Source organism: Oratosquilla oratoria, chromosome 8, assembly GCF_046742065.1.
Source record: "Oratosquilla oratoria isolate Oo_2021 chromosome 8, ASM4674206v1, whole genome shotgun sequence".
Taxonomy (NCBI): domain Eukaryota; kingdom Metazoa; phylum Arthropoda; class Malacostraca; order Stomatopoda; family Squillidae; genus Oratosquilla; species Oratosquilla oratoria.
Window position 1 is genome coordinate 60,023,151 of NC_134784.1, and position 27,794 is coordinate 60,050,944.

At 43.2% G+C, this 27,794-nt stretch overlaps 1 protein-coding gene across 3 annotated transcripts in view; it reads right to left on the reverse strand.

Annotated features, from left to right (window-relative positions):
* Positions 1 to 362: 362 nt before the first annotated feature.
* LOC143027766 (neuroendocrine convertase 1-like) overlaps positions 363 to 27,794 on the reverse strand; it is a 159,656-nt gene continuing 132,224 nt past the window's right edge. Inside the window, exons 11-14 of one of the 3 annotated variants that reach the window (XR_012966647.1) lie at positions 26,772 to 26,905; positions 19,286 to 19,380; positions 1,767 to 2,617; positions 375 to 1,734 (exon numbers count right to left, since the gene is read on the reverse strand). Coding sequence is in view for 2 of the 3 variants with exons in the window: in XM_076189294.1 (XP_076045409.1) it covers positions 2,593 to 2,617; positions 19,286 to 19,380; positions 26,772 to 26,905 (254 nt within the window). In the remaining variant the exon portion in view is untranslated. Of the gene's footprint in view, positions 2,618 to 19,285; positions 19,381 to 26,771; positions 26,906 to 27,794 lie in introns of all 3 variants that reach the window. The other 2 variants (XM_076189294.1, XM_076189293.1) reach the window with 2 other exon arrangements.

Genomic DNA, 27,794 nt, shown 5'->3' on the forward strand with positions numbered 1-27,794 from the left:
AAATCTACCAACCCAACAAGGAAGAGAAAGAGGTGATTTGCTAACCATCTACAGAATTATGAAAGGGATGGAAATTCTTGATAGAGACGGCTTACTAAAGTGGGATAGAAAAAAAACAAAAAACAAGAAGACACGAGAAGAAACTTAAGAAGGACAGTTACAGAAGACTTCTGAAAAAGAATAGCTTCCCACACAGTGATAGATATCTGGAACAAACTGAATGAGGAAACAGTCTGTGCTAAAATATACAAGATTTTAAGAACAAACTGGACGCGGAAAGATACAAAAGCGGGCTCTACGAGCATAGCTCTCTTCCCGTAAAATACAACTAGGTAAATGATATACCTTGCTCAGGCATGTATGAAATGGAGGAATGAATTATACTGTAAATGCAAACTATAAGAATATATATGTTAGTCTTTACTCTTCAACTATGGGTTACAATTCATCATATGTTGATTTGAACAGGATATTAATGCAGTGTTGCTATTTCATGAAGACTATATGAACTCTTGATTCTGTTTTTGGTTTTGGTTGATTCCCTGAATTATTAGTAGTCATTCTGTAAATGAATTAGTAAATGGTTATTAATATTTCCCCTTTTTCCACCCTGTACCTTGAACACTACCACTGGATATTTACAATATACATTTCTAAGGTTCCAGTCATATAGTGTACACCGATGGTCAATTGTGAATTCTATTATTATAGTTCTGGAGGAGGTCTCTGGCTAACTTTCTCATGGAATAGAGATCCATGTTCAATATTTACAAGCCCCTTTCCTCCCTACATGGAAAGCCTTCATGCAGTGGAGGCTTGGAGTATGCTGGCCATGGTCTGATGGTGACCCTCAGACCCTATGGTAACTAGAGCCCCACACCAGTGAAGGCTTTTCTTATACCCACATCTGCACAACATAAGATTAGATAACCTAACAAAAGAAGGTTAGGTGTTGATGAATGAACCCTCGTCTTAACAGCCCTTGATGAACCATTCATACCTTCTCTTTCAACCATTAACCTTCCCTTCTTTGGGACTGATGGATCAGGTCTCAATTGACCCTATTGTTTCATGGGTGCCCTTTTCATTGCTCCCTATCTATGCAGGAAATTATGAACCTCCAAATCTGCCAGACACCTGCACCAGAAAACCAAAGGAAGTTGGTGGAGCCCAGCTGGTAACAGGTGCCACTGGCCAGAAATTGAACAAATAATGTGAAAGGGAGTATGTGCAAGAAGGTAAATAGGGAGGATTGATTCCCCTTTGTCTCTCTCACTGCACTCAGGAAGAAGCTAGGCTAAGAAAGGACAAAACAGATTGACAGACCTTATAGTCATATTTAAGGTCCCTCAAGTGTAGTCATACTCTAGGACCTTTTAACTCTGCAGGAACTGTCACTTTTATATCCATAGACATCAAGCAACTGGAAAATCTTCAATTTGCATACTCGTATCTCAGCTCAAATTCTTACACTGACACTCTCGCATTAACTAACACAGCTATCTTTACAACAATCCAAACCATGAGTGAGTTCTCAAGGAGGGAGCAGCAATCCTCTACAACTCAACACATCTCTGTGAAGAGAGGGAAGAACCCTACCTCCAACCTATAAACTCCAGATCATTCTATATTGGTAACACTGCAGCAACTGTCCACCCTTCCCACAGATGAAGATACTTGCTGTCATTAATGTTAACAAGAGCAAACACCAAAATCAGTGACTGGAACCCTCATCTCAAAAATCAATTTTGTATTTATGAACTTACCTAACTCTACCAGCTACCAATTTGACCCATATGGAAATGAAGTGGACACTGACTTGGACTACCCAAAATTCTTGGTCCTGAAACCCACCACCAACAAGATAGTAGTAGCAAAATACCCCATAGTATTGATTATGACTTAGAAGATAAAGATAGAATCCCCATAAAATGTGGCCCCCAAGGAGAAGTCCTTTCATTTGAACTGAAATCAAGAACTGATCTAAGAATCCTGGCAGACATCCCAATCCAGACAACACAACATGCAATTTTCAATACCAGTATGGTAATGATCCACATCCCATGACTGCAACACTTCACAAAACAAATATAGAAAAGAATAGTATGATGATCAAAGGTAATAAGAGTATATTGGGTTAATGATTTTTTTTTTATGGAACAACCCTCAAATTCCAACTCAACCCACAGGTTACTAGTGCTTTGGACACACCAGATAGCGATATTGCTGAAAAGTAGGCATATATGCACATTGCTAAACTCTCACAAATTCCAAACAATCGACAATAAAAACAAAGTAAAATAACAGGAAAATGTTTATACATCGGTGGTTTTGCTCATGAACTCTGTTGAATTTGTTTTGTAGTTTCTTTACAATTAGTCTTTGATGACTCATTATGCCTCGTCCAAATTCTATCTCAATGTACAAGGAATACTTATTTTCATAACGGTAATTCAATGCTTCAATCGAAGGTGTACAATGCTCTGTTTGGTTAGATGTCTTCTCATTGCAATGACCTTTATTGCATGTGAGTGGCAGGGTGGTGAGATAATTGTATGTCTTAGTCTCTGGAGTCCAAGTAAGAATTTTCCATTACTCCTCATGGAAGTTTTGAATTCTGAAATAAAGGAAAGGGCAGAATCAAAGATAAAGAGAAAAATAGGGATGCTATAGATGTGTCTGAATGTAGTGTACTTTGTGTATGGGATAGTGTGATGCAGAAAATAATTCAAAGCTACATAAACTTAAAATGACAGGACCAATATCTATTTATGACGCCTTTACAGATTCTATTGTGACTAACGCCAATATATTTTGTTCATATTGTTATATCAGTGAATGGGTTCATTCAGAGGGAGTTGATAAGCATTTGTTTATCTAATTTTGTTTTATTATATTTGTTTTATTCATGTACAGATGTGTAAAGAATAAAAATAAAAACATAAGAGTATCCTTCACATCAAGATCCAATTGGACCATACATGCTTGGTATGAGCAATTTTGAGATGTCTAACTAAAAATAAGGAGTTATTTGTTAATACCATATAAAAATGCCAGGCCATTATAGCTAGTTATCAAAATAGAATGTGAAAATAAAGATTAAAGATATAAACTCAACTTTTGAGATTTTTCTTTTTAGGATTAGAAAATAATATAACAAGGGGTCATAACTACAAAATTAATCTAGAGCATGGCTTGAAATAAGGCAACATTTCATAGTAACAGTGTTAAACTGGTGGAATAGATGACCTGATAATGTAGTTTTATCAAACACGTATAGTTTCAAAAATATTCAGACAAGCATATGACAAATAATTATATCATCTATCCCTTTAAGTATTCTAAAAACATAGATAAGGTTGTAGTGACGTGATGCATCCTACGACCCGTCACACACTAATCAAAGAAACCTTCGGAGCTAGCCTTTCCAAGTTCCTGTAGTTGGCAAGCGTAGTTCGCAAGGGTGTCCCTGCCGGCCAGCGGTCAGCCAATCAGGAACTTGGAAAGCTCCTCACGTTCCCGCCAGCCTCCTTTAAAAGGTCGGCGTTTCGCCGAGATGGGTAGAACAGTACCGACCAGACCGACCAGCGCACAAACTACATCTCCTCGTCCAGTCTTCTAGCTGTCCCATCGAGCCTCGCCGTCATCATCTGCTACCGCCTCGCTGACGTTAGGCTCCACGTACAGCTACAACCATAAGCTCCACTAAGCTGTGGCCTTAGTCCGAGCTTCACCTATATTTCTCATGTGACACTTCTAGTGTCGCACCTTGTGGCTAATTACCAAAAGAAAGAGATTAGATATTTTGTGTTGATTTTTATTTGTCCTGCCGTTGTTCCGAACTAAAACTACTACAAAGTGGTGACCCCGGTGAAGGACAACCAGGATTATGGAAAACATACAAGTGAAACTTCCCAGTTTCTCCCGTGACTTGGAGAGCTGGCTAGTTCACACAGAGGCCTATTTAGCCACTCAAGGTAACGTGCCGGACCTCCAAGCCTTCGGCGCGTACATTGCCGCTCTACCAACGGACGTCATCGCCCTTGTCCGTAACGTCGTCTCCTCTCCTCCGCAAGAAGGCAAGTGTTCCGCCCTCAAGACTTCCTTACGAAAGCTTTACACCAAGCCCGATGACCAGCTCTACCGAGATATCCAGCATAGTGAACTCGGCGACATCACCCCGTCACAATTATACACCCGTATGGCCGCCCTCAACACCCGGGCAAAGGTGTCTTTGCCCAAGGAACTCCTCCGCTCCATGCACCTCTCCAAGATGCCGGATGCCCTCCACTTACACCTGGAAGCTCTAGCCGGCGATAAGGACGACAAACAATACTGCGAAATAGCAGATAGATTGTTCCAACGTCATATCTCGGTACAAGTCCGGTCAGCCAGCAGCTTCCACCCCAGTGACAAACCAGTGCAAAGTGTTCAGTGTAGTGACGACCCAGGTATTAGTGACAATAGTGCTGTGAGTGAAAACATTCCCGTGTCATATAGTGCCAGTGACCAAAGTGTGCAGCAGCTACGACAGGAAGTGGCCGACATGAAGACTTTGCTCAACCAGTTTTTAGCCGAGAAGGGAAGCCATCAACCACCACGTAGCCCCGCTCCACGACAGGATACTACCTCCTGCTGGTACCATACCCGCTTCGGAGCCAAGGCGCTCAGATGGACACAACCATGCAGTTGGTCGCAGGGAAACGCCAAACGCGGGGGTCGGTAACCACCCCTACCCTCGCTAACCATACCCACACCCTCCTCTCAGTGCATGATCGCCGTTCTAGCCTATCCTTCCTGGTAGACACAGGTTCAGCCGTCAACATCATACCCCCGACGGAAGAACCCAACCACGGTACACGTTGGCCATCCTACGACCTGCTTGCAGCCAACGGTACGCCCATCGCAACGTACGGCAGCCACCACAGCGTCCTGGAACTCCACGATGTCAAGTTCCCTTGGGCATTCGTCATAGCAGCGGTACAGCAACCCATTCTTGGCTACGACTTCCTCCAGCACTACAATATGGTAGTTAGCGCCAAGGATAACTGCTTGTACCACGGCACAACAAGCATACCAGGAACCACCACTAACGCAACTTCCCACTAGATATCGTCACTCCAGCCCGATGGCGATTATGCACGCATCCTGCAGGAGTTTCCCTAGCTAACATCGCCAGACAAGACCAACACCACCACCACCCCTCACATCATGCACCACGTCCAGACATCTGGACCGCCAGTATACAGTAAGCCTCGACGACTTTCCCCAGAAAAGTTGGCCGCTGCCAAACAGGGGTTCCAAGAACTCCTAAACCAGGACATCATCCAACCATCGGAGAGTGCTTGGGCATCACCACTCCACATGGTTCCCAAGCCACTCCCACCGCCCAAGCAATGGCGGGCTTGCGGTGACTACCGTCAACTTAACCGCATCACAAAGCCCGACCGCTACCCCATCCCTCACGCTCAGGACTTCCACTTCAAGCTTCACGGGAAACAGGTTTTCTCTAAGATCGACCTGGTCAGGGCGTTTCATCACATCCCTGTAGCGCCGGAAGACGTCCAGAAGACAGCCATAGCCACTCCGTTTGGCCTCTTCGAATGGAAGATGATGGCCTTTGGCCTCCGGAATTCCGCCCAGACGTTCCAGAGGTTCATAGACCATGCCCTGAGAGACTTCGACTTCATCACCGTTTACATCGACGACATCCTCGTAGCCTCCGATACTTACGACCAGCACCGCCAACAACTCCGCCTCCTCTTCCGCCGCCTCCAAGATTATGGCCTCCGGGTACACCCGTCCAAGTGTCTCCTCGGAGTTTCATCTCTCGACTTCCTCGGACACCGTATCTCAACGGCAGGCCTGTATCCTCTCCCTCAAAAAATCGACACCATAAAAGGCTTCCCACAGCCAACATCCATCAAAATGCTCCGACGATTCCTAGGAATCGTCAGTTATTACCATAGATTCGTCCCCGACGCAGCTGCAAAACTCGCTCCCTTGAACGACCTCACCAAGAACCATTCCAAGAGGTCGGTCAAACCTGTGAAGTGGTCTTCCGAAGCGACCCAAGCATTCGGGCAAGTCAAGGCGGCAATCGCTGAGGCCGCCCGCTTGTCCTACCCAGTAGCTCACGCCTCTACATTCCTTACCACCGATGCCTCCTCCTCAGCAATTGGCGCCGTCCTCCAACAGAAGATCAACGGCCAGCTCCAGCCTATCGCCTTTTTCTCCAAACCTCTGGACCCTCCTCAAATTTGCTACAGCGCCTTTGACAGGGAACTGCTAGCCATAGTCTCGGCCGTCAAGCACTTCCTTTACTTCCTTGAAGGCCGGCCTTTCGTCATCCTTACAGACCACAAGCCACTCGCCCATGCCCTTGACAGGGTCTCCGACCATCACTCCCCAAAAGTCTCTCGGCAGCTGTCATTCCTCTCCCAATTTGATACTCGAATTGAGTATATCAAGGGAGAGGATAACCAGGTGGCCGACGCCTTGTCTAGAATCACCTCCAGCATCCTCCCTGACCACAGCATAGACTACTCACGCATCGCCGCATCTCAGAATAACGACAGTGAACTCCGCCTCCTACGTATGCACGACACCTCATCCTTACAGCTAAGACAGCTTCCTAACAACCCCGTACCATTGTGGTGTGACGTCTCCACAGGCAAACCCCGCCCGTACATCCCCGCCTACCACCGTAAGGACGTCTTCTCCTCCTTCCATGACCACAATTATCCGGGCATCTGCGCGACACAACGCCTCATCACGGATCGAGTCGTCTGGCCAGGCATCAACAAGGATGTCAGACAATGGACCCGGACCTGCCTCCCCTGCCAGACGGCTAAGGTTACGCGCCACGTCCACGCACAACTCCAGCGTTTTCCTACACCCACGGCACGTTTCCAGTCAGTCCATGTGGACATTGTGGGCCCCCTTCCGCCTTCTCATGGCATGCGTTACCTCCTTACGTGTATCGACAGGTACACCAGGTGGTCAGAAGCGATCCCCCTTCCGGATATATCCGCCGAGACGACCGCCCGTGCTTTCCTCTCCGGTTGGATATCCAGATTCAGCGCACCTTACATCATTGTCACCGATAGGGGCCCTCAGTTCGAATCTGACCTATGGTCTAGCCTCCTCAGGTTCCTTGGCACCAAACGCAACCGGACTACCGCTTACCACCCCCAAGCCAATGGACTCGTGGAACGGTTCCACCGCCAACTGAAGGAGTCGCTTAAGGCACAACCTTCATGCGACTGGGTCGACGCCCTTCCCCTGGTGCTTCTCACGATCCGCGTCACACCAAAGGTCGACAACGACATTTCCCCATCTCAGCTACTTTACGCTGAGAACCTTCGCCTCCCTGGGGAAATTGCCATGCCTGCCGTCGGCGATCCTGACCGTCACGCTCTCCTCCAACTTATCAAGGAGACATTCGCCAACACCCGTCCAACCCCCCCTCGCCCACCACAACCTCAACCGGAGCACCTTCCCCCGGCCCTGTCTACAAGTGACTACGTCTTCCTCAGGCGAGACTCCAAACGAACTCCTCTTCAACGCCCATACGATGGCCCCTTCCGAGTTCTCACCAGATCAACAATACACTTCCTGATCAACCGAGATGCCAAACTGGATCGCGTCTCCATCAACAGGCTCAAGCCGGCCCACCTCCCCACCACTCCCCCTACCAAAACTCCAGGGCCACTACAATACCTCTTACAACATGGTCCTAACCCCATCCTCACCACCGAACCAAGTCATTCCCCACCCCCCGAAAAACTCTCCCCTCCAAACCAATACTCCCCTCCTGCCCCTAACTCCCCACTACCACAGCACCTGCAGCAGCCCCCCAAACTCACACAGATCACGCGTACGCGACGGCGAACCCTTATCCTTCTCCTATCCCACAACCACACCCTTCTACAACTGTTCCCGGCACCCCCCAAGATCCTCCCCACCCCACGCCCCCGCTCTACCATGCAATGCAACAATTCTCACCCAACCTTATGTCTCCACAGCTCCATACTCAACCGACCTCCCATCGCCAGGCCTCCGACCTCGACAACACCACCCTGCACTCGAGCCCCCCTCCATCAAGGCCCTCCTCGCCAGACATTCCCCCTGACGGCATGACCACTCGTTCGGGGCGATTGATCCGAAGGCCAGACAGGTTCAAATACGTCGCGCGCGTCGCTCCCTATCCTCCTCGACGCCCGCTTTTGAAGAGCGGGGGGAGTGGTGTAGTGACGTGATACATCCTACGACCCGTCACACACTAATCAAAGAAATCTTCGGAGCTAGCCTTTCCAAGTTCCTGTAGTTGGCAAGCGTAGTTCGCAAGGGTGTCCCTGCCAGCCAGCGGTCAGCCAATCAGGAACTTGGAAAGCTCCTCACGTTCCCGCCAGCCTCCTTTAAAAGGTCGGCGTTTCGCCGAGATGGACAGAACAGTACCGATCAGACCGACCAGCGCACAAACTACATCTCCTCGTCCAGTCTTCTAGCTGTCCCATCGAGCCTCGCCGTCATCATCTGCTACCGCCTCGCTGACGTTAGGCTCCACGTACAGCTACAACCATAAGTTCCACTAAGCTGTGGCCTTAGTCCGAGCTTCACCTATATTTCTCATGTGACACTTCTAGTGTCGCACCTTGTGGCTAATTACCAAAAGAAAGAGATTAGATATTTTGTGTTGATTTTTATTTGTCCTGCCGTTGTTCCGAACTAAAACTACTACAAGGTCACCACATACACAATCTCCTAAACGTTAAAGGATATAGATTTAGTTCTTTCAGTCTGTCTTTATAATGTAAATGTAAGAGGATGGTAGATAAAGGTAGATAAGTAGGTATATAGAGGGGTAGGTGACGAGAATTTATTTTATGTGTTGGATTTTTATAAAACACAAGCAGCGAAGGCGTTGAATAATATCGCTTGTGTAAGCAGTATTTCTTAAGACGATTGGAGAAGGGTGGAGGAGGAGAAAAAAATATTGGTACATGGAAGAAAAGTCATGCCCTTAGGGGAGGCACTTACATTAAAGATCATTGGATGGATAAGGTAGTGACGTCGGAGCAGAAGTGACTTAGTGAGTGGACTGAGGATCCCAGGCGGGAGTCCCTTGGTGTATAATATTCAAGAAAAGAAAAGAAAGAAAAATACACACACACACACACACACACACACACACACACACACACACACACACACACACACACACACACACACACACACACACACACACATATATATATATATATATATATATACCTCCGTTTAATTCACCCCATCAAGAAACATTACTTTCTAAAGCAAGATATGGTAAAAGGAAAGTGAATGAAGAAATATACCATAGAAGAGAACAGTTAACCTGAATTAAACCAGTAATTACGGAGAGACAGGAACAAAAAGTGATGGGGGTCGAAAGTGGTGGCAGCGGTGGGGATAAGAAAGTGAAGACAGCTACAGGACGAACCGAGTGAATAGAAAAGGCTCCGAAGAGACTACAAGACTGGTGAGTGTAGCAAACTACAAGACTGAGTGCAAGATAAGTCTACGGGTGTAAGGGTACACCAATCTACAGTGCATAACCACAACCACGCGGACCACAACCACAACCACGACCGCAACCACAACCACGCTTATGATGATTCCAAGTGACGACAAGACAAGGAACGAAGGGTCTACAACACCACGATCAACTACTACAAGTGAAAGAGGTACAGCGAGCTACGAGGAACGAGGGGACGAGCTACAACTACTACAGCGAATTAAGGAGTGTACAACCAATACAAGGCAGTGAACAAGGACTGACGAGGGATGACGAGGTTGACGTACGTGGAGGCGTCAAGTCAAATCGACTTTAAAAACACTGAAGGTATGACCACTAACACTAATGTATTAAGACATGAGGTTTATACCTCAAATGTAAATAATCCCAAATTCACAGGCGATGAAAACACCTTGGGAGTTAATAGGTTTCTTAGTTTGGTTGATACATTGATTGTAAGCAAAGATATAACAGATGAAAAAAGGAAAATAGAAAAAAAATGTAGATACTGAGAAGGGTAGAGCTATGCTTATAATAAATTTCCAGCAAATGGAAGATGTAAACCAAAATGAAGCTTATAAAAAGGCATTCAAACATTTTATGTCAAAGTGTAATCAAGATCCTATCAGGTCTTTGGTTAGAATGATAAAGAAAGTAAAAACAAATGAACCAGACATAGAATATTTAGCAAAACTAGACAGATGGTCTAAGGACATGAATTCTATATTAAAAGATTCAGATCGGATAGAAAGATCTAGTAATAAAATGAAAATTTCTCAGGGTATCAAATTAATCACATTTGCATAGCTAATAAAAAGTTTTGACGAATTAATGGCAGAAAAGCTGTATAAAGACTCTCAAGGGAACTATGAATTTAGGGGAGGTAGATTATCTTTTTCAAGGGTATAGTGAATCTAAAGCAATTAGGCCATAGGTGATGACAGTTGAACAACAGAAAGAAACTAGGAACTCTAGAAGTGATTATAGAAACAGAGGATCTGAACTCAGAGTTAGAAGCACTTCAAGGGATGCTAGAATAGAATGTTACAATTGTAATACTTGAGGGCATAAAGCACAAGACTGTTATTATGGAACTATTTGTAGAAATTGCAAACATGAGGGTTATGATGAATATCATTGTAGAAACCAACCTTTCTGCATGTATCATAAAGGGATAGGACATAGAACACATGAATGTAGAAATTTTCGTATGCATCCCGAAACAAGAGGTAAACCCTCAGACACAGAATAAAACAATATTATAGAAATCCTCATATATATACACCTAGACAGTATTGTGTAGGGATATGAGTAATAGAAGGGCGGAAGAAAACTCCAACATCATAGATAGTTGTAAACTGACTATAACAATTGGAAGGACTTCTGTAGGACCTCTCATTGCTGGTAGAGTGTTCAATAAACCTATTCAAATATTTATTGATACAGGATCTGTAGTTAATGTTATAACTAGTAGAGTTTTAAACCAATTGAAACCAGGAGTGAAAATCTTGGAACCAATCCATTACTCATTGCAAGGAGTAACTGGAAATCAGTTAAAAACATTAGGTAAGGTTGAATTAGAAGTCATCTTATATAAAAATGAACATTTGCACATTCCAGTGATAGTTGTAGAAGAATCTGTTTTCCCAGGAGATTTACTGATAGGATTTGCAACTATGAGAAAAGAGAACATGGTCATATGTCCTGCTGAGTTAGGGATCTTAGTGAAATCACAGTTAATCCCATTTTTAAATCAACCAGACTTAAAGCCAGTGACAGGAATCAAAGAATCCCTAGAAATAGATAGGAAAGATAACAATTATATTTTAGATGACGAGGGAGAGCGGTCCAGACCAACAGAAAGTGACAGGAATCAAAGAATCCCTAGAAATAGATAGGAAAGATAACAATTATATTTTAGATAACGAGGGAGAGCGGTCCAGACCAACAGAAAGTAAAGTCACATGCAGTGAACCCAACACAGATGTTCAAGAAATCCCAGAAATTACTAATTCAACAACTACAAATGAAGCCTTGCAAATTGTGGATGGTGGCGTGATAAAATCGACATTATTACACTTCAGAGCAATTAACAGGGTGGAAGTGCAGTTGAAGGGAGTTCTGTAGACTCTGAAATTTAACCATCCCAGAATCAATTGGATTAAAAGGTTTGAAATTGGACTCAGGGATCTATAAGTCAAATAAGAACATGGTAGAAATATTAGTGATTAATACTTTGAATAAAGACATGGTCTTAAGAAAAAGTACACAAATAGGATGTCTTTAGGTGTTTACAAAACCCATTAAGATTTTAAATGAGAGTACTGAGGAGGTGAAATTACCAATTTCATCAATCTGTTCAGTTCAGGAAGAAACAGAGTTGGGGAAGAAATGTAAGAATAATCTAGAACCTACTAGTTGCCATGATTTGGACGAAAACTTAGTTGCTTTGCTTGTGAAGCATAATAAAGCAATTGTTTTGCCGGGGGACGCCTTAGGCAAAACGATTGTTTTAAAATATCAGATTAAATTAAAACCAGGGACTCAACCTATCTATATACTACCCTACAGAGTACCACATTCTAAACTAGCCATTATAGATAAACTGATCACTGAAATGTTAACGCAGGATATTACTGAACATAGTAAAAGTGAGTGGAGCTTCCTTTTGATTCTGGTGCCAAAATCAGATGGTAACATTCGTCCAGTTATTGATTATAGGGAATTGAATAAGGATACCATAAGTGACCGATTATCATTACCAGTGATAGGGGACATTCTTAGAAGTTTGGGAACTGAGAATAGATATTTTAGCACTACAGATAACAACTCTGTTTTTTTTTTTTTTTTTTTTTTTAATAGAGTTGCATGAAGACTCACGAGAATTCACAGCATTTTCTACCCCAACGGGACACTATGAGTTCAAAGGAATACCATTTGGGTTATGTAATAGTCCATTAACTTACATAAGATTAATGAATACAGTTCTAGATGGGTTGTTAGAAAACAATGCCAGTACATTTCTAGATGATATTTTAATATTTTTCCAAACGGCGGCTGAGCATTTTAAGAAATTAGATTTGATATTCTCAAAACTAGTTGAAGAAGGATTGAAAGTGAAACTTGAAAATTGTAAGTTTTTGCAGTGTTATTCATTTGAAACATAAGATAGACAGGCATAGACCTAGTACAGTAAATTCAAAGGTTGAAGGAGTAAAGAATTTTCCAGTTCCAAACAATATAGATAAAGTTAGAAGTATCTTGGGATTGACAGGATATTATAGAAAATTTATCCAAGGATATGCAGACATAGCTAATCCATCAAGTTCTTTGTTGAGGAAAGCCTCAAAGTTCATGTGGGGACCTGCACAACAGCAAGCTTTTGACAAATTGAAAGATAAACTTACGAGTTCTTCAGTTCTCATATTTCCAGACTATGATAAAGAGTTCATTCTTTGTACTGATGCATCTGACATAGGGTTAGGAGGCATACTGATGCAAGAGAGAAATGGAACTTTGAAACCAATAGCTTACACATCTGGACTTTGTAATTGTGCAGAGAGAAACTACTCTATAACAGAAAGAGAAACTTTAGTAGTGATATATTTATTAGAAAGTTTTAGAGATATGATGCTGGGATATCCAATCACAGTCTGGACTGATCATACAGCTATTCAAAACTTATCTAAGTATAAGAATCTTAGGGGCAGACTAGCAAAATTGTTTGCTATACTTCAGTGCTATGAGGTTAAGTTTGAATATATTCCGGGTAGAATGAATGTTGCAGCAGATGCACCTTCTAGAAACATTAGCCAACCAACGACGGGGTTGATAAATTATGTTTGTGGTATAGGTGAGCTAATAAGAAAACAGAGGGATAAGACATGTGACTCATTAGCCCAGTATTTGATGAACCCAAGAGGAAATCCTCCAAAACTACCAAAGGGTATAAGATAGAGAAATTTCATTTGACTAATGGACTTTTGTATACAAAATCAGTTGTAAGTGGAAAAGATATTTCTAGAGGCCCAGTGAATCAGTTGGTAATACCACAAACTCTTGTAAAAGAAGTATTGAAGTTACTTCACAATAATGATTGTAGTTCATATCCAGGAAAGGATAAAACTTATAGACAAGCACAACTTAAATACTTTTGGCCAGGTATGAAGAAATATGATTACATAGAATTTTTTTTTTGAATGTGCTAATGTGAAAGGAAATACACCAAAATCTGCTCCTATATTGTCATATCCCATTCAGCAGAAACCTTGGGAAAGAGTTCACATAGATACATTGGAGTTACCTATGTCTAAGAATGGACATAAATATGTATTTGTTGCCATTGATTATTTTTCAAGATTTTATATCTAACAACCCATTCCAAATAAGAAAGCTGAAACAATTGCTTCAGTAATCTATGATAAGATAATCTGTAATTTCACGACACCTAAAATCTTAGTTTCAGATAATGGAACTGAATTTAATAACAAAATCTTGGAAGAATTATGTAAGTTATTTAAGATCCAGAAGATCCTCAGAGCAATGGAGTTTTAGAGGTTAAATAAGAATATTATTACATGTCTTAGAGTAAATGAGCAATACTAGGAATTATTTTAGTTGCTCTTCTTTGCACACGTTCCAGTAAGTCTGTGTTTGCTTGGACACAGTATTTGATCGATGCTGTATAACATTTTAGTATCACTCTTTTAGTTTTTTAATCACTACTATAGTATATAAATCCTAATATCTTATTTTCTTACTGCATCATTGCATTGCTTAGATTGTTTTATTTTTTTTATCAACTATTACCCCTAAATTTTTTTCAGTCTAATTCAATTTACCAGTTACTTTTTATACTGTAATTGAAAAGTAGGTATCTTATAACCCATATGTACTTCTGTGCATTTCTCATTATTGAACTTCATCTGCCACTATTCACTCTAAGTACATAGTTCATCTCTTTCTGCATAGAAATTGCATCCTTGTAATTAGTTACTTCTTTATATATCTTCGTGTCACCAGCAAATCTAGAGATACATGAGTGCAAATTTATATCCAGGTCATTCATATGAATATGAAACAATAATAGTTCAAATACTGACACCTATGGAACGCCACTTCCCACTTTCATTGGAATCTAAAATGTCAATGACCGAAATGTTCATGTTTTTAAGCATATTGCCGTTAGACTGTTGAAAAATCATGTAAAACTCACTGTTTAGAATTGCTTCAGTCTTATATATAGATACACACAAACATACAGTGTATGTATATACTGAAGATGACTCCCTGAAGTCGAAATATCAATTAAATATGGAAGACTATGGAAGGCTTGTATTTGCCTACCCCCCTGAAATGAGATCTACTGTGAGAAAAATTGAAAATCTCAGTAAGAAAATTAATCAGTGTCAAAATGCTGTCGTGTTTAACACAGTGTGTATTAGTGAGAATCTGCGCCCGAAATATAATATATATATATATATATATATATATATATATATATATATATATATATATATATATATATATATATGTGTGTGTGTGTGTGTATATATGCAAATAAACCACAAAAACACGTGACTCACAAAATGTGTAATAAAACCATTCGGAAATAATATGAAAGGTGACCGAACGTTTGAAATAGACGAAAACGTTCGGTCACCTTTCATTTTATTTTCCAATTGGTTTTATTACACACAAACACACACACACACACACACACACACACACACACACACACACACACACACACACACACACACACACACACACACACACACACACACACACACTACAACTTGCTAAGATCAATAGGTAAATATATATATATATATATATATATATATATATTATATATATATATATATATATACAGTGATACCTTGAGATAGAAATTAATTCGTTCTGTGACCGCCGTCGTATGCCAAAAAATCGTATCTCAAAACAATAAATTAATGGAAATAGAATTAATCCATTCCAACGATACGAAATTACCCCAAAACAAACTTAAATCACACAAAGCAAGCACATTTTACAGACAAATACATGAATAATAACACACACAATGATAAAATAATAAATAACAATGATAAATGTTATTTATCATATCATACCACAGAGACAGGTGATAGTGGCGAATGGAGGTGTGAGCCAGGAGGAGGAGGGAAGGAGAGAGGGCAACGAGAGCTAGCGCACGATGCACACACACGTACAGTGGGTAATGGTGAACACACAATTAAACATTATAAACGCACACATATTAATACAAATTAAATGAAAATAACTAAGATTTTCCTTTTTTATATGATTAAAAACAATGCTAAACTATTTTTATTTTTCAATTAATTTTTTTGGTTACTCTTTTTTCCAATTTATTTTTTTATCATCGCTTTCACTTTCACATCTGGACCTTTTGGCCTCACCTTCATTACCTTTACTGCGTGGTCACTTTAAGAGAAAACAATCAAGTGTGGTATGTTTCTGCCATTTTTTAATATGTTGCAAAAGTGTGAAAGGCATGTATTATTATATAAGGCACTTGCTCTCCCTGTAGACAATTTCTCAGGGTGCTTTTTCTCTACAAAATCAGACACTTCTTGCCACTTGGCAAGGATATCACGAAATTTGCGTGAAGTTAGCACCTCCTCCTGCTCGACCTCCTCCTCATTGCTGAGTTCCAGCATCACCTCTGAGTGGGTCATCTCCTGTAACTCCTTCAGCTCCTCCGTCGTGAGCTCTTCAGTATGCTCCTCAACAAGACCAGCAATGTCTGCCTCGTCTACCTCCAGCCCCATGGAACGACCAATGGACACGATCTCCTCCTCAACAGGTGGTTCTTGTGGTTGTTCAAATCTCTCAAAGTCTTGCTCTGCCCCAACACCAGGCCATAGGTTACCAGGTCGAGTTCAAGGTTCTTCTGGTAACCCCTTTGCCAGGAAAGATCTATGATGTTGTAATGGTCTTTCCAAAATTCATGTAATGTTAGGTTGTTGTTTTCGCTAACTTCGAAGCAACGTTTGGAGAGCTGATTTGTGAAAAATTTCTTAAGATTAGAGGTGACTTTTTGTACATGGGCTGGAGGATAGACGTTGTATTTGCGGGCAGATACACAAGGTTTATGAATTTTAATTCATCTAAGATGTCATCCTTAAGGCCTGGAAGATGACCAGGAGCATTATCCAAGAGGAGACACTTAAGTGGGAGACCATTCTCCGTTAATTATTTCTTGACAGCCGGGCCAAAAACTAAGTTCATCCACTCTATAAAAAACTGACGGGTCACCTATGCCTTACTACGAGTATTTGCTCGCCATATAACTTGTAATTTGTCTTTCAAAACTTTATGAGCTTAGGCCCTGAGGTTTTCAGAGTGGTACACAATTAACGGCTTAACTTTACAGTCGCCGCTAGCGTTAGCGTAAAGGGCAAGAGTAAGCCCATCTTTCATAGGCTTGTGGCCGGGTAGGCTTTGTTCTGCGGTAATAAATGTGCGCCTAGGAATTTTTTTTTTCCAAAACAGCCCGGTTTCATCGCAGTTGAAAACTTGCTGCCGTATGTATCCTTGAGCTTCAATAGATTCAAAATCTTTATGAAGTCTTCAGCTACCTTACCATCTGCACTGGATGCTTCTACATGCCTAATTACAGAGTGAATGCCAGTTCGTTGTTTTTTTTTTTTCAAACCATCCACAACTGCCTCTAAATTCCTCACCAACAGTACCTTCCGATGGTTCTCCCTCCTTCCTAGCTACATCATGGTCTTGGAAGATAGTAATAGCCTTTTCTGAAATTATTGTTTCCGTAACAGCGTCACCAGCCAATTCCTTCTCCTTAATCCATATTAAAAGTAGGCGCTCCATCTCTAAATAAAGCAAACCTAGATGGAAGCAGCACAGGACTGAAGGGCATGGAGAGGATTACTGTTGGTGGACCAGAATCTACCTGAGGTTCAAGATCCAGCGGAGTAAGTAAGTAAGCTCCATCTCATTATGTAGGCCTGTTCTAAGCTTCGAAATAATGGTGACGCCTTTAGAAGGCTGCACCTTCTTTATTGCATATTTCTGCTTAATGATCGTGGATATTGTTAATGCACTGCGCCCATATTCTTTAGCTATGTTACTCACCCACACACCACGCTCATGTTTTGCAATTATTTAATATTTTACCTCCATCGAGATTTTCTTTTCACTATCCTTGTCATTACCTTTGGGACCCATGGTTATACACAAAAATAAAAATGATAATACACAAAACAGGCATAAACACGACGAACAAACAGCGAAGATATAAACGAAAAGACAACACACCAACTGAAACATCAGGAATCGTCGGGAGCTGAGCGAACAGTCTCCCACCTACCGTTGGCATTTCAAATTATCGTGCATCACCACATCGTATCTCAAAATTTTCGTATGTTAGGGCGATCGTATCTCAAGGTATCACTGTATATATGTGTATATATATAGATATATATATACATATACATATATATATATATATATATATATATATATATATATATATATATATATATATATATATATGTCAGCGAAAAAATACATGGGTGCGACGACCGATTTCGCTCGGGAAAGTTCCAATGTCGCTCTCACAAATCCAATAGCGGGAGCGATCCCCCACAAAAAAATCGCTCCCGCGGCAAGATTCAACGTTTTTCATGCATTATCCATCATTTGGCAATCCCTGAATGTCATCACCATTGATGAAAGGATCAGAGCAAACACAACTTACCCGTGATCAATCATTGCATTATCAATCGATATCATAAACGCAACGCATCAATCAACTTTAATTTGTTGATGTACGTACATATGAGTACGTTGTATCGCTGCTAGAGTTCAATGGCTTACCTAGCCTAGCTTCGTATCAGCTGCATGCGCGCGTATACTAGTACATGTTGATTAGACTCTACACGACTATCGTGCTACATAATGTCGCTAGTTTTGAATTGCATGGTACCTGTATGCAGGGAAGTTCATTGGTTGCATGCAGCTAGCTGCCCAATCAACGCGCTGACTACATGTACAATGCACCATACCCAATACCACATCACCGCATGCATACGTACACTGTACATATGCAAACTCGCTCTGACATGAGTAATGAGTTAGCCTTCCAATAGTTTGAAGGAAATCGAACCTGCAAAAACATGGCTTTGGAAGTATCAAAAATGGCTCTGGTAATTAAAAAAATGGCTCTGGTGAAAAAAGAAAAAGAAAAAAATGAAAAATGGCTCTGAAAAAAAAAAAATCCCCCTGATATATATATATATATATATATATATATATATATATATATATATATATATATATATATATGTATACACACGCACACACACACACACACACACGCACACACACACACACGCACACACACACACACACACACACACACACACACACACACACACGCACACACACACACACACACACACACACACACACACACACACACACACACACACACACACACACACACATATATATATATATATATATATATATGGAAAGAGATATAAAGTTGGAACCATACATGGACTTTAAGCTAAGTATGATAAAATGGAAAGTAAGAAACAGGGCTCTATGAGTGTTGCTCCTTTTCTGTACAGTATACTGCAACTAGGTAAATTAAGTAAATACGCACACATACAAGATAATATGAAAGAAAGTGAGAAAGGAAAGGAAGGAGAAATAGATTGGTATATGATGTATTACCTGCTATTAAGCATGTGGGCAGGAGCCTCCTTGGTTCCATAGAGCACCAGGAAAACATCTCCTATTCGTCCCATTGTCTCACTCAGTTTGGTTTTCTGTGAACGTGTCGAAAACATTTAAGTGATGGATAAGTAAAATATGTTTTCAGTATGTGTTTTATAGCCTTTAGAAAAAAGAAAATAGTACAGTAACACCGAACCTCCAATTCATTATTGGTACATGACGATCATGACCACCTACCCAACTGGGACGAAACACCAAGCAAAGCCAATGTAGGGCAAAAATAAATATATATGTGAAAAACATTAAGCAACATATCATTGCTAGTCCTTGATAATGATGTTTATATTCAAAAGCTGATTTTTTAGAAGTGCACACCGACGTGGTATAGCATTAGAAAATTAAATATGAATTTTGTAAATTATAATACACCAATGTAAAAAAAAAAATCTTTGCTGAAATAAATATCAGAATACGTTGCTAAAACCTATACAGAAACAAACGAAGTCGCCTCAACTCCTTTAGATACCATCTTTGTTTAGATGGATTCGGAGGTCGGATCTGGTGACGTTGTCTCAACCGCCGACGCCAGACACACCGAAGATGTCTGCTTCCCTGGTCGGTCCAACCCAGACTGATGACGTCACCAACGCGAGCGGAGGCGTATCCACTCGCCAAGGCTCACATGTCTTTTGCACAGATCACAGGCAAAGGGATGGCGGCTAATCAGAAGGATAGATGTTGCAATGGGACCCGTCCGTGATCTCACCACAGGGTTTGAAAGGACAGCTTCTTGCCAACCAAAGTGATCATGGTATCTCCTGCGCCAGGTAAGTATATGGACAGTCTCTCTCTTGTCTCCGTAGCCGACAGCTCTCTTTTGTCTCCGTACACTGAGCACTTCAGGCTATGGCTTCGGACACCTTTAAGAAGAGAAGCATCTTTGACAACTCGGATGAAGAAGACCAGGAGGAGCCACAAGAAGGGAAACGTATACGACCAGAAACCTCCCCAGAAAATCCCTTCATCAGACTCAGGATGGACAGAAGCTGGCAAAGCGAAGAAATCCAAAGTAAAAACCCCTTTAAATGCGGACCCCACCAACGTAATGGAAGCTTCGACATCAGCGACGATCGGACCCGGAACAAGCACAGCCCCAAGGTCAGGCCCAAGTTCAAATTAATGTCACAAAAGGAAACCCCATATCAAATAATCAGAACATTGGAGAAGAGACACCCGAACCTGGCCATGAAAGCCTGGCCAAACTTGGAAGGCCAATGGACAATCATGCCTCTGGACGACGTAGCATTGGACACACTTCGGCGGTCTCCTGCCCTTCAGGAGCTAGATCCTGCCCAGAAACCAAACAAGGGGATCATAAGGGGATATCCCCTCGAACTCTGCCTAGAACCGATACTAGAACTATCGAACGTCTAAGCTGCAGAGAGGGCCTTGGACAGACAGAAGAAGCCCACCACCTCCATACTTATCACCTTTCTAGGACCCAACCCGAACAGAGTGACACTGGGAACATGGGGATCCTACACCGTCAGGACATGGTACCCAGAGCCCCTACGCTGTTATGTGTGCCAGAGGTTTGGCCATCATCCGGCACGCTGCAGATTCAAGAAGACATGCGCCGTTTGCAGCAAGCAACACGAAACGGAACAATGTATTTCCAAGTTGAAACAAAACCAGCCGGTAAAACCATGTTGCCCAAATTGCAAACAAATCCACCACGCATGGAACCCAAGATGCCCTGCAAGGCTAGAGAAGATACATGCCCGACCGCAAGCAAAGCAGTCGGAGAAGACCCCAACTACCCAAACACTACCCCCACCACCAGCCTCAAGAAGAAACAGAAGATGGGAGACCAACAAAGAACAAATCTACTACTCCCAGATACAGACCACACGGACTCCAAACAGGGACCAACAGCCTCATTTTCAGCAGACCAGAAAACCACACCCTCCATCACAGCAGACCAGGGAACCACAAACTCCATCACAGCAGACCAGAGAACCACAGCACCGACTACCCACGGAATCATTGAAGAAGGAAGAGCGCACCAACCAGAAGGATACACGACAGCGACAGATCCGGAACCGGTCCAGCTCCCACAAAGATCCGAAAGGAGTACCTCAGAGAAACCAAAATCCACAGACACAAGAAAAACACACATTTGCCCTGGAAGTATCAACTCTCAAGAATCTTCTGAAGGACCTGGCAACACAACTAGCTGCAGCACTAAATGCTTCCCTGGACAAACATGTGACGGAAACCATTGTCACCCAGGTCATGAAGAACAATCTGCCGCCACGCGAAACTTCACCAGCAACAGACAGAGACCATACCACACACCGAGCAGCAATGAAGGAATCCAAGAAGACAGACCAGGACTTGGACGAATTTCCACCTCTGCACCAACATCCAGCAGCGACACGGAACCCTCAGGCAGAACTCACGGCGCAGCAGCAACACAGCCAACTAACACCTCAACAAGATCATCGAGGCCCGAGATCAACCCTCCCAGACCCATTGATGGAATACTGAGCATACTCCAGTGGAATGCAGGGGGCATCCGGCCGAAAAAGGCATCTCTTCTTGTCACGAACCAAGAAGACCAGATAGACGTAGTCCTACTGCAGGAAACCCTACTACAAGACCATCACACCTTCCGAGTCCCAGGATACACATGCTACAGGAAAAATATCGGGAGCACAGGGAGGGGACTTGCCACTCTGGTGAAAAATAATACTCCTAATGTTCAAATCAAGGACTACCTAGAGTGTGGGGAAGCCACAGAGGTGCTTGCGGACCAAATACGACTTGCCGGGGTCACCCTCCAATGTTACAATCTGTACTCCCGGCCTACGGAGAACATCGATCTCTCACAACTGTTTGGAAATTGCGACAGCCGTAACATCGTATTTGGGGGAGATATAAACGCTCACCACCCCATACTCTCCTCTCCTTCAACAACCAACGCCAACGGTCACCACGTCGCGCACCTTCTCAGCGAGTTTCAGGACGTCTGCCTCCTCAACAGCGGAGCACCAACCCACATAAGGGGAGGGCGGCTTGATCTCACCTTCCTTCCCGCGAAACTTCGAGGCCTTGCACAGTGGATGGTCCACCCAGTCCTGACCAGTGACCATTACGCCACAGTAACGAAGATCAAAGTTCCCCGACTTCAGCTGCTCCCTAGCCCACCAAAAGGCTGGAACTCTGCCTTCGCATATTGGGGTAAATTTGCACAAAGCCTGACAGAGTGGTTTGAAGACTACACCCCCCCCCCCACTGGACATCGACGACCAAGAAAGGGACCTTGTGACTACCTTTCACGCCGCGGCAGACGCTGCAATGCCACGGAAGAAGAAGCCCAGCAGGGAGTGCAAGGATACGTGGTACTACTGTCCCAGAGTCAAGACCCTAAAACACAGAGTCAACCGCCTCAGGAAAATTCACAAGAGGAGGCCCAACACAGACAACAGGAGGCAACTCCAAGAAGTCTTACGACACATGCACGAGGAATTGCAAGAAATAAGACAGAGAAAATGGCTAGAATGGTGTTCCCAGCTCAACAGTCATACAACCACCAGGGAGCTATGGAGATGGCTACACAGAGTCTCGGGAAAAAACAGGACCAGCAGGATCATCCACCCGGATCCGAAACAGGAAGTGGACCGCCTGGCAATCGGCTTTGCCCAAAGGACATCTCCTACGCAACTTCCGTGCGCAACCAGGACGAAGCAAGAAGAACTGGAACAACAGCGACAAGAACAAATCTCCACAGCAATAAACACACCTGCAGACATGGACGAACCTTTCACTTTACAAGAGCTCCGAGCAGCAAGACACCGAGGGAAAGACACCTCACCGGGGGCAGACGAAATAAACTACTCGATGATCAAGAGCGCTGGCGACACCGGATGGAGGGCCATTCTACTCTTGGCAAACCGCACCCTAGTGGAACACGCGAGATCTAGGAACTGGAATTCCCAAGATATAGCTTCTATCCCCAAGTCCAAGGAGGCCAACAGCTACAGACCCATCTCCCTACTTAGCTGTATAGAGAAGACCGTCGAGAAAATGGTGTTCAACAGGCTGAAATGGAAAGTAGGGCCACTCCATCCTCAGTTGTATGCCTATCGAGGTATGGTGGGAACCACGGAGTGCATAATGAACTTCCTCAGCTTCATCAACAGGAAAAAGGCAATCATCGTCTTCCTGGACTTAGAAAAAGCCTTCGAATTGGTCAACCTCTCAGCGATGCTGAACCTCTCTCGTCGAGAAGGGAATCGCAGGCAACCTTCTGGCATGGGTACAGGCATACTGCCAAAACAGACGGGCTAGAGTCCGTTTCCAGGGCTCCGTGTCTAGCTACAAAGACCTGGAATACGGCACCCCTCAAGGAGGCATCTTGAGTCCCTACCTGTTTAACGTTCACATGGAAAACATAGCCTCCCTCCCACGACCACGGAACGTTGTGATCTTCTATATGCTGACGATATCGCCATCGTTAGCAAGGGACCCAACTACCGCACCAATGACCAAAAGGCCATCAACACTATACAAGAGAGCTGCACACGCCTAGGCTTCAAGATAAACGTAACGAAGACAAAAGCCATGGCTATTAAAATGGTAAACCCAAGGCCAATCTCCATACACTTGAAAGATCTAGAGTGGGTGGACGACTTCGCCTATCTTGGAGTCACTGTGCAGAAAACCTTGTCATCCTCTCTTCAAATCCAGAAGCTGAAGCAAATGACAAAAATGAAGACAGCTCCGATGAAATATATGTAATCACTTGATGCGGGTGCCAGCCGCCTGGTACTGGAACACTACTACAAGTATTGCATCCGACCCATAATTGAATATAGAGCACCTGTCCTCTCACATCTAACAGCACAGCAGGAAGAATCACTTGAAGTAGCACAGAATAACGCCCTTCGCCTCATCCTAGGTACTCCCATGTGGACCAGAAGAAGCAACCTGCAGATAGAATCCGGCATACCACCACTGATGGCCAGGATTCAGACCCGGAACTGCACCGCGGTAGCCAAGGCCCTGCTAGGCGACAGGGACTCCCATCTCAAGACCAAATTCAAGGCTCACCTGGACACGCACCCGGACCTACCACGACCAAATACGTACATCGGACACCTGGGAGACCAAATCCTCACGACAGGCATGGAAGGGCACCTACGGGCTCTGAAGCCAGACAGGGCATGCCTGAAGTACCGAACTCCAGCCCCGTGGATATCCCCATCAACCACCTTCAACCACACACAACTACCACACGCAAAGGACCACTGCCTACCAGGGAAACTGAGAGATGCCGCACGAACAGCGATCGAGGCAACGGAGGCCCAGGGTTGTTTTTGTCTGCTACACTGACGGCACTGTGGACCCGGAGAACGGCATAACAAGAGCAGGGGTATACTCCGCAACATACACCGCCACCTGGCGTACATCAGGCCACTGCTCGACTCTACAGACTGAGCTAGAAGCAATACAAAAAGCACTGGAGTACAAAAGCCAACTTTACACAAGTACTCCAGAAGAAGGACATACCCACCAACGTAAACATTATCACAACAATACTCTACCTCCTGCAGCTACACAACAGACAAAATCGTCCAGCCATCATCAACTGGATACCCAGCCACATAGGGGTCCACGGCAACGAACGAGCAGATGAGCTGGCCAAGACAACACGCTACCGTCCTCACATAGACATCCAAGTCCAACCATCAACCACATTAATCAAATGCTGGGCCAGGGACCACCTACAACGAGCGAAGGTAGCCAACCACAGAAGATCGATAAACTCAGCATCAGCAAGCGCAAAGTGGTACGAGAGGGCCACCAAACTGTGCCCTCATCCCGCCACCAAGATCGCCGACAGAAGACTCATCGTGATCATCCACAGGCTCAGGTTGGGGTACAAGTGCTGCTGGGAAATCATCGAGCGAGAGGACAGGGAATGCGACCACTGCGGGATAAACACTTCAGAACCTCTCCTTCACTACCTACTAGAGTGCGCTCACACCATCGCCCTGAGAAGAGGCAGACATTTCAACTCCATGGCCCCCGAAACTTGGAAGACTGGAGCCGAGATAGTTTACAACATCACCGAAAACATAGAACGGCTCGCCCATATCCTGGTCGGAGTAGCTGATCACAGAGCGGCTCAACACTTACGGACCTTCGAATGGAGAAAGCCCCGTGTGTAAATAAACCTTATCTACCGAAAAAAAAACGAAGGGAAAACAGCCTCACCAACCATCGCAGCAAAAACTCTCCTTCAGCTCCAAGACCTTCTCTCTCCTTGCATCGATAGGGGACCTCGAGCTCCAGATTTCAGGCTCGCCATATACTCATCTTATTCGGTGATTAAAAGAGATTAGATTACCCACATTTATCTTCAAGTTCTTTCTTCCTTGGTTGTCGATAAACACAACACGGAGACGACGTCGACAACCCTGATGACCTCTAGAATTATAGGTACTGCATTACTAAGTGCAGGTTAGGTTAGAATAGGCGAAATGATCATATTTTAATTTCTTTTGTCTCAGCCTCTACCAAAACAAAGATAACAAAGATGGCGTCTCAAGCAACCGAAGCGGCTACGTTTGTTAGTTTACAGCTTTTAACAAATTTTTCTTTTCTTGATTTCCGCGGAGAATAACGTATATTATATTGATGCATTATAAGTTGCAAGATTATTATTTAATTTTCTATTGCTATATCGCGTAGATGTGCAGTTCTAGAAATTTACCCTTCTCTTCCATTATCATTTCTCCATCTGCACCTTTTACTTTTTCTTTTCTATTTGATTCGCCTCCTCTTCCTTTCTTAATTTCCTTCAAAAAAATTTCTATTACTTTCAAAATCTAATATCATACTCTTACCCCATTTCACATCTGCTCTGCCTCCTTTATCTTATGCTTTACTTCTCTTCTCTTTAATTTGTACCTCTCATATGACTCCCTCGTCCTAATTTGTAACCAATCTATGAAAACTTGCTTCTCTTCTACACCCTTCTTTGCTTCCTCATCCCACCATTCACTTCCTTTCCTTCTATTTCCTCCCATCCTCCTTGTTCCACACACCATCTTTGCACACCTTATGTCTCCCTCTTTGAACCATCCCCATTCCTCCTCCACTCCTAGTTTTACTCTATCCTTCACTCCCTCCCACTCCTCTCTCAGCTTCTTCTTATACTCCTTCTCCTTTTCGTTCTCATTTAAACGGTGCACTCTAAGTACCTCCCTACCTTCTAAGTTGCAGAACAGGAATGATATTACTAACAATCACTGTGCGGTATGACTTTTGGTTCGTAAAACTGACTTCGCCCCACACTTACTTGATCGAGGTGTCTTCATCCTAAGAGAGCTAACATTTTTATATGTGATGAGGAATGAATCAATATTATTGATAAACTTTATGTCAGATGTTGTCCTTCCTGAGCTCGACCAACCTTGACGTTGACGGTTAGTTTCCAGTTGCCACGGGGGTCCTCTCCCCACGTATGGACGCTAGTGAAGGGCCACGAGTTGAAGCCTTCATTAGAGTTGTCAAAAAGTCGCTCCCGAAGTAGCTGTGTCGTCGTGCCTGCAGCAGCGGGGAACGGCATGCATGGACAAGACTGCGTTAAGTTCGAGTATATGATTGTAATGTATGGCGCATTGGAGGTGTGTGGTATTATACGTATACAGGGAGTTAGTTGGGTCATCTACCTTGAAGAAAGAGGACGTTAAGTGCTGAAAGAAGGTATAAATACAGTTGAGGGTTTTCGTGTACACATGTTATAATCCCAGTCCCTTATATCTGGTGATCGCCTTAGTTCCATGCAATTCAACCGATATATTCCACTGAGAACCACAGGTTTTCCCAAGCTGAACAAAATCATCTGGCGTCAGCCAAGACATCTGATTTTTTTTCCCCTGGGAAATTACATACGGAGATTTTGTATTTCGAGTCACTGAAGAAGAGAGATGCAAGGGTCGAAAAATTGAATCCCTCATTCCCAATTACACATGAATTAAGGATTAGAAAGTCTCCATCAAGTTATTTTGAACAGTGTGTGGTCGTCATCGTTGTTGTTGATTGTCATTTTGGGTCAGGATACACAAAAAATGAATATAGGTGTAATATATAGGCCAAAGACATTATCATTAGCAGACGACAAACTGTTATTTCAAGAACTGTCTAGTTTCTGCAACCGGGATTTATTGATAATGGGTGATTTCAATTTTACTGACATTGATTGGATGACCCTTGAACATGGCCATATAGGTAGTCGCTTGATTGATTTTCTTGGTGACAATTACTTAGTTCAGCATGTAAAAGAGCCCACAAGATATGGAAACTTACTCGATCTATTGATCACTAGCCGCGAAAGCATGGTAACTGATGTAGAAGTCGGTGAATCTGTTGCAAATAGCGATCACAACTTAGTTAGGTTCAAACTCCTAAACAATTTTAGAATAGATACTTGTGT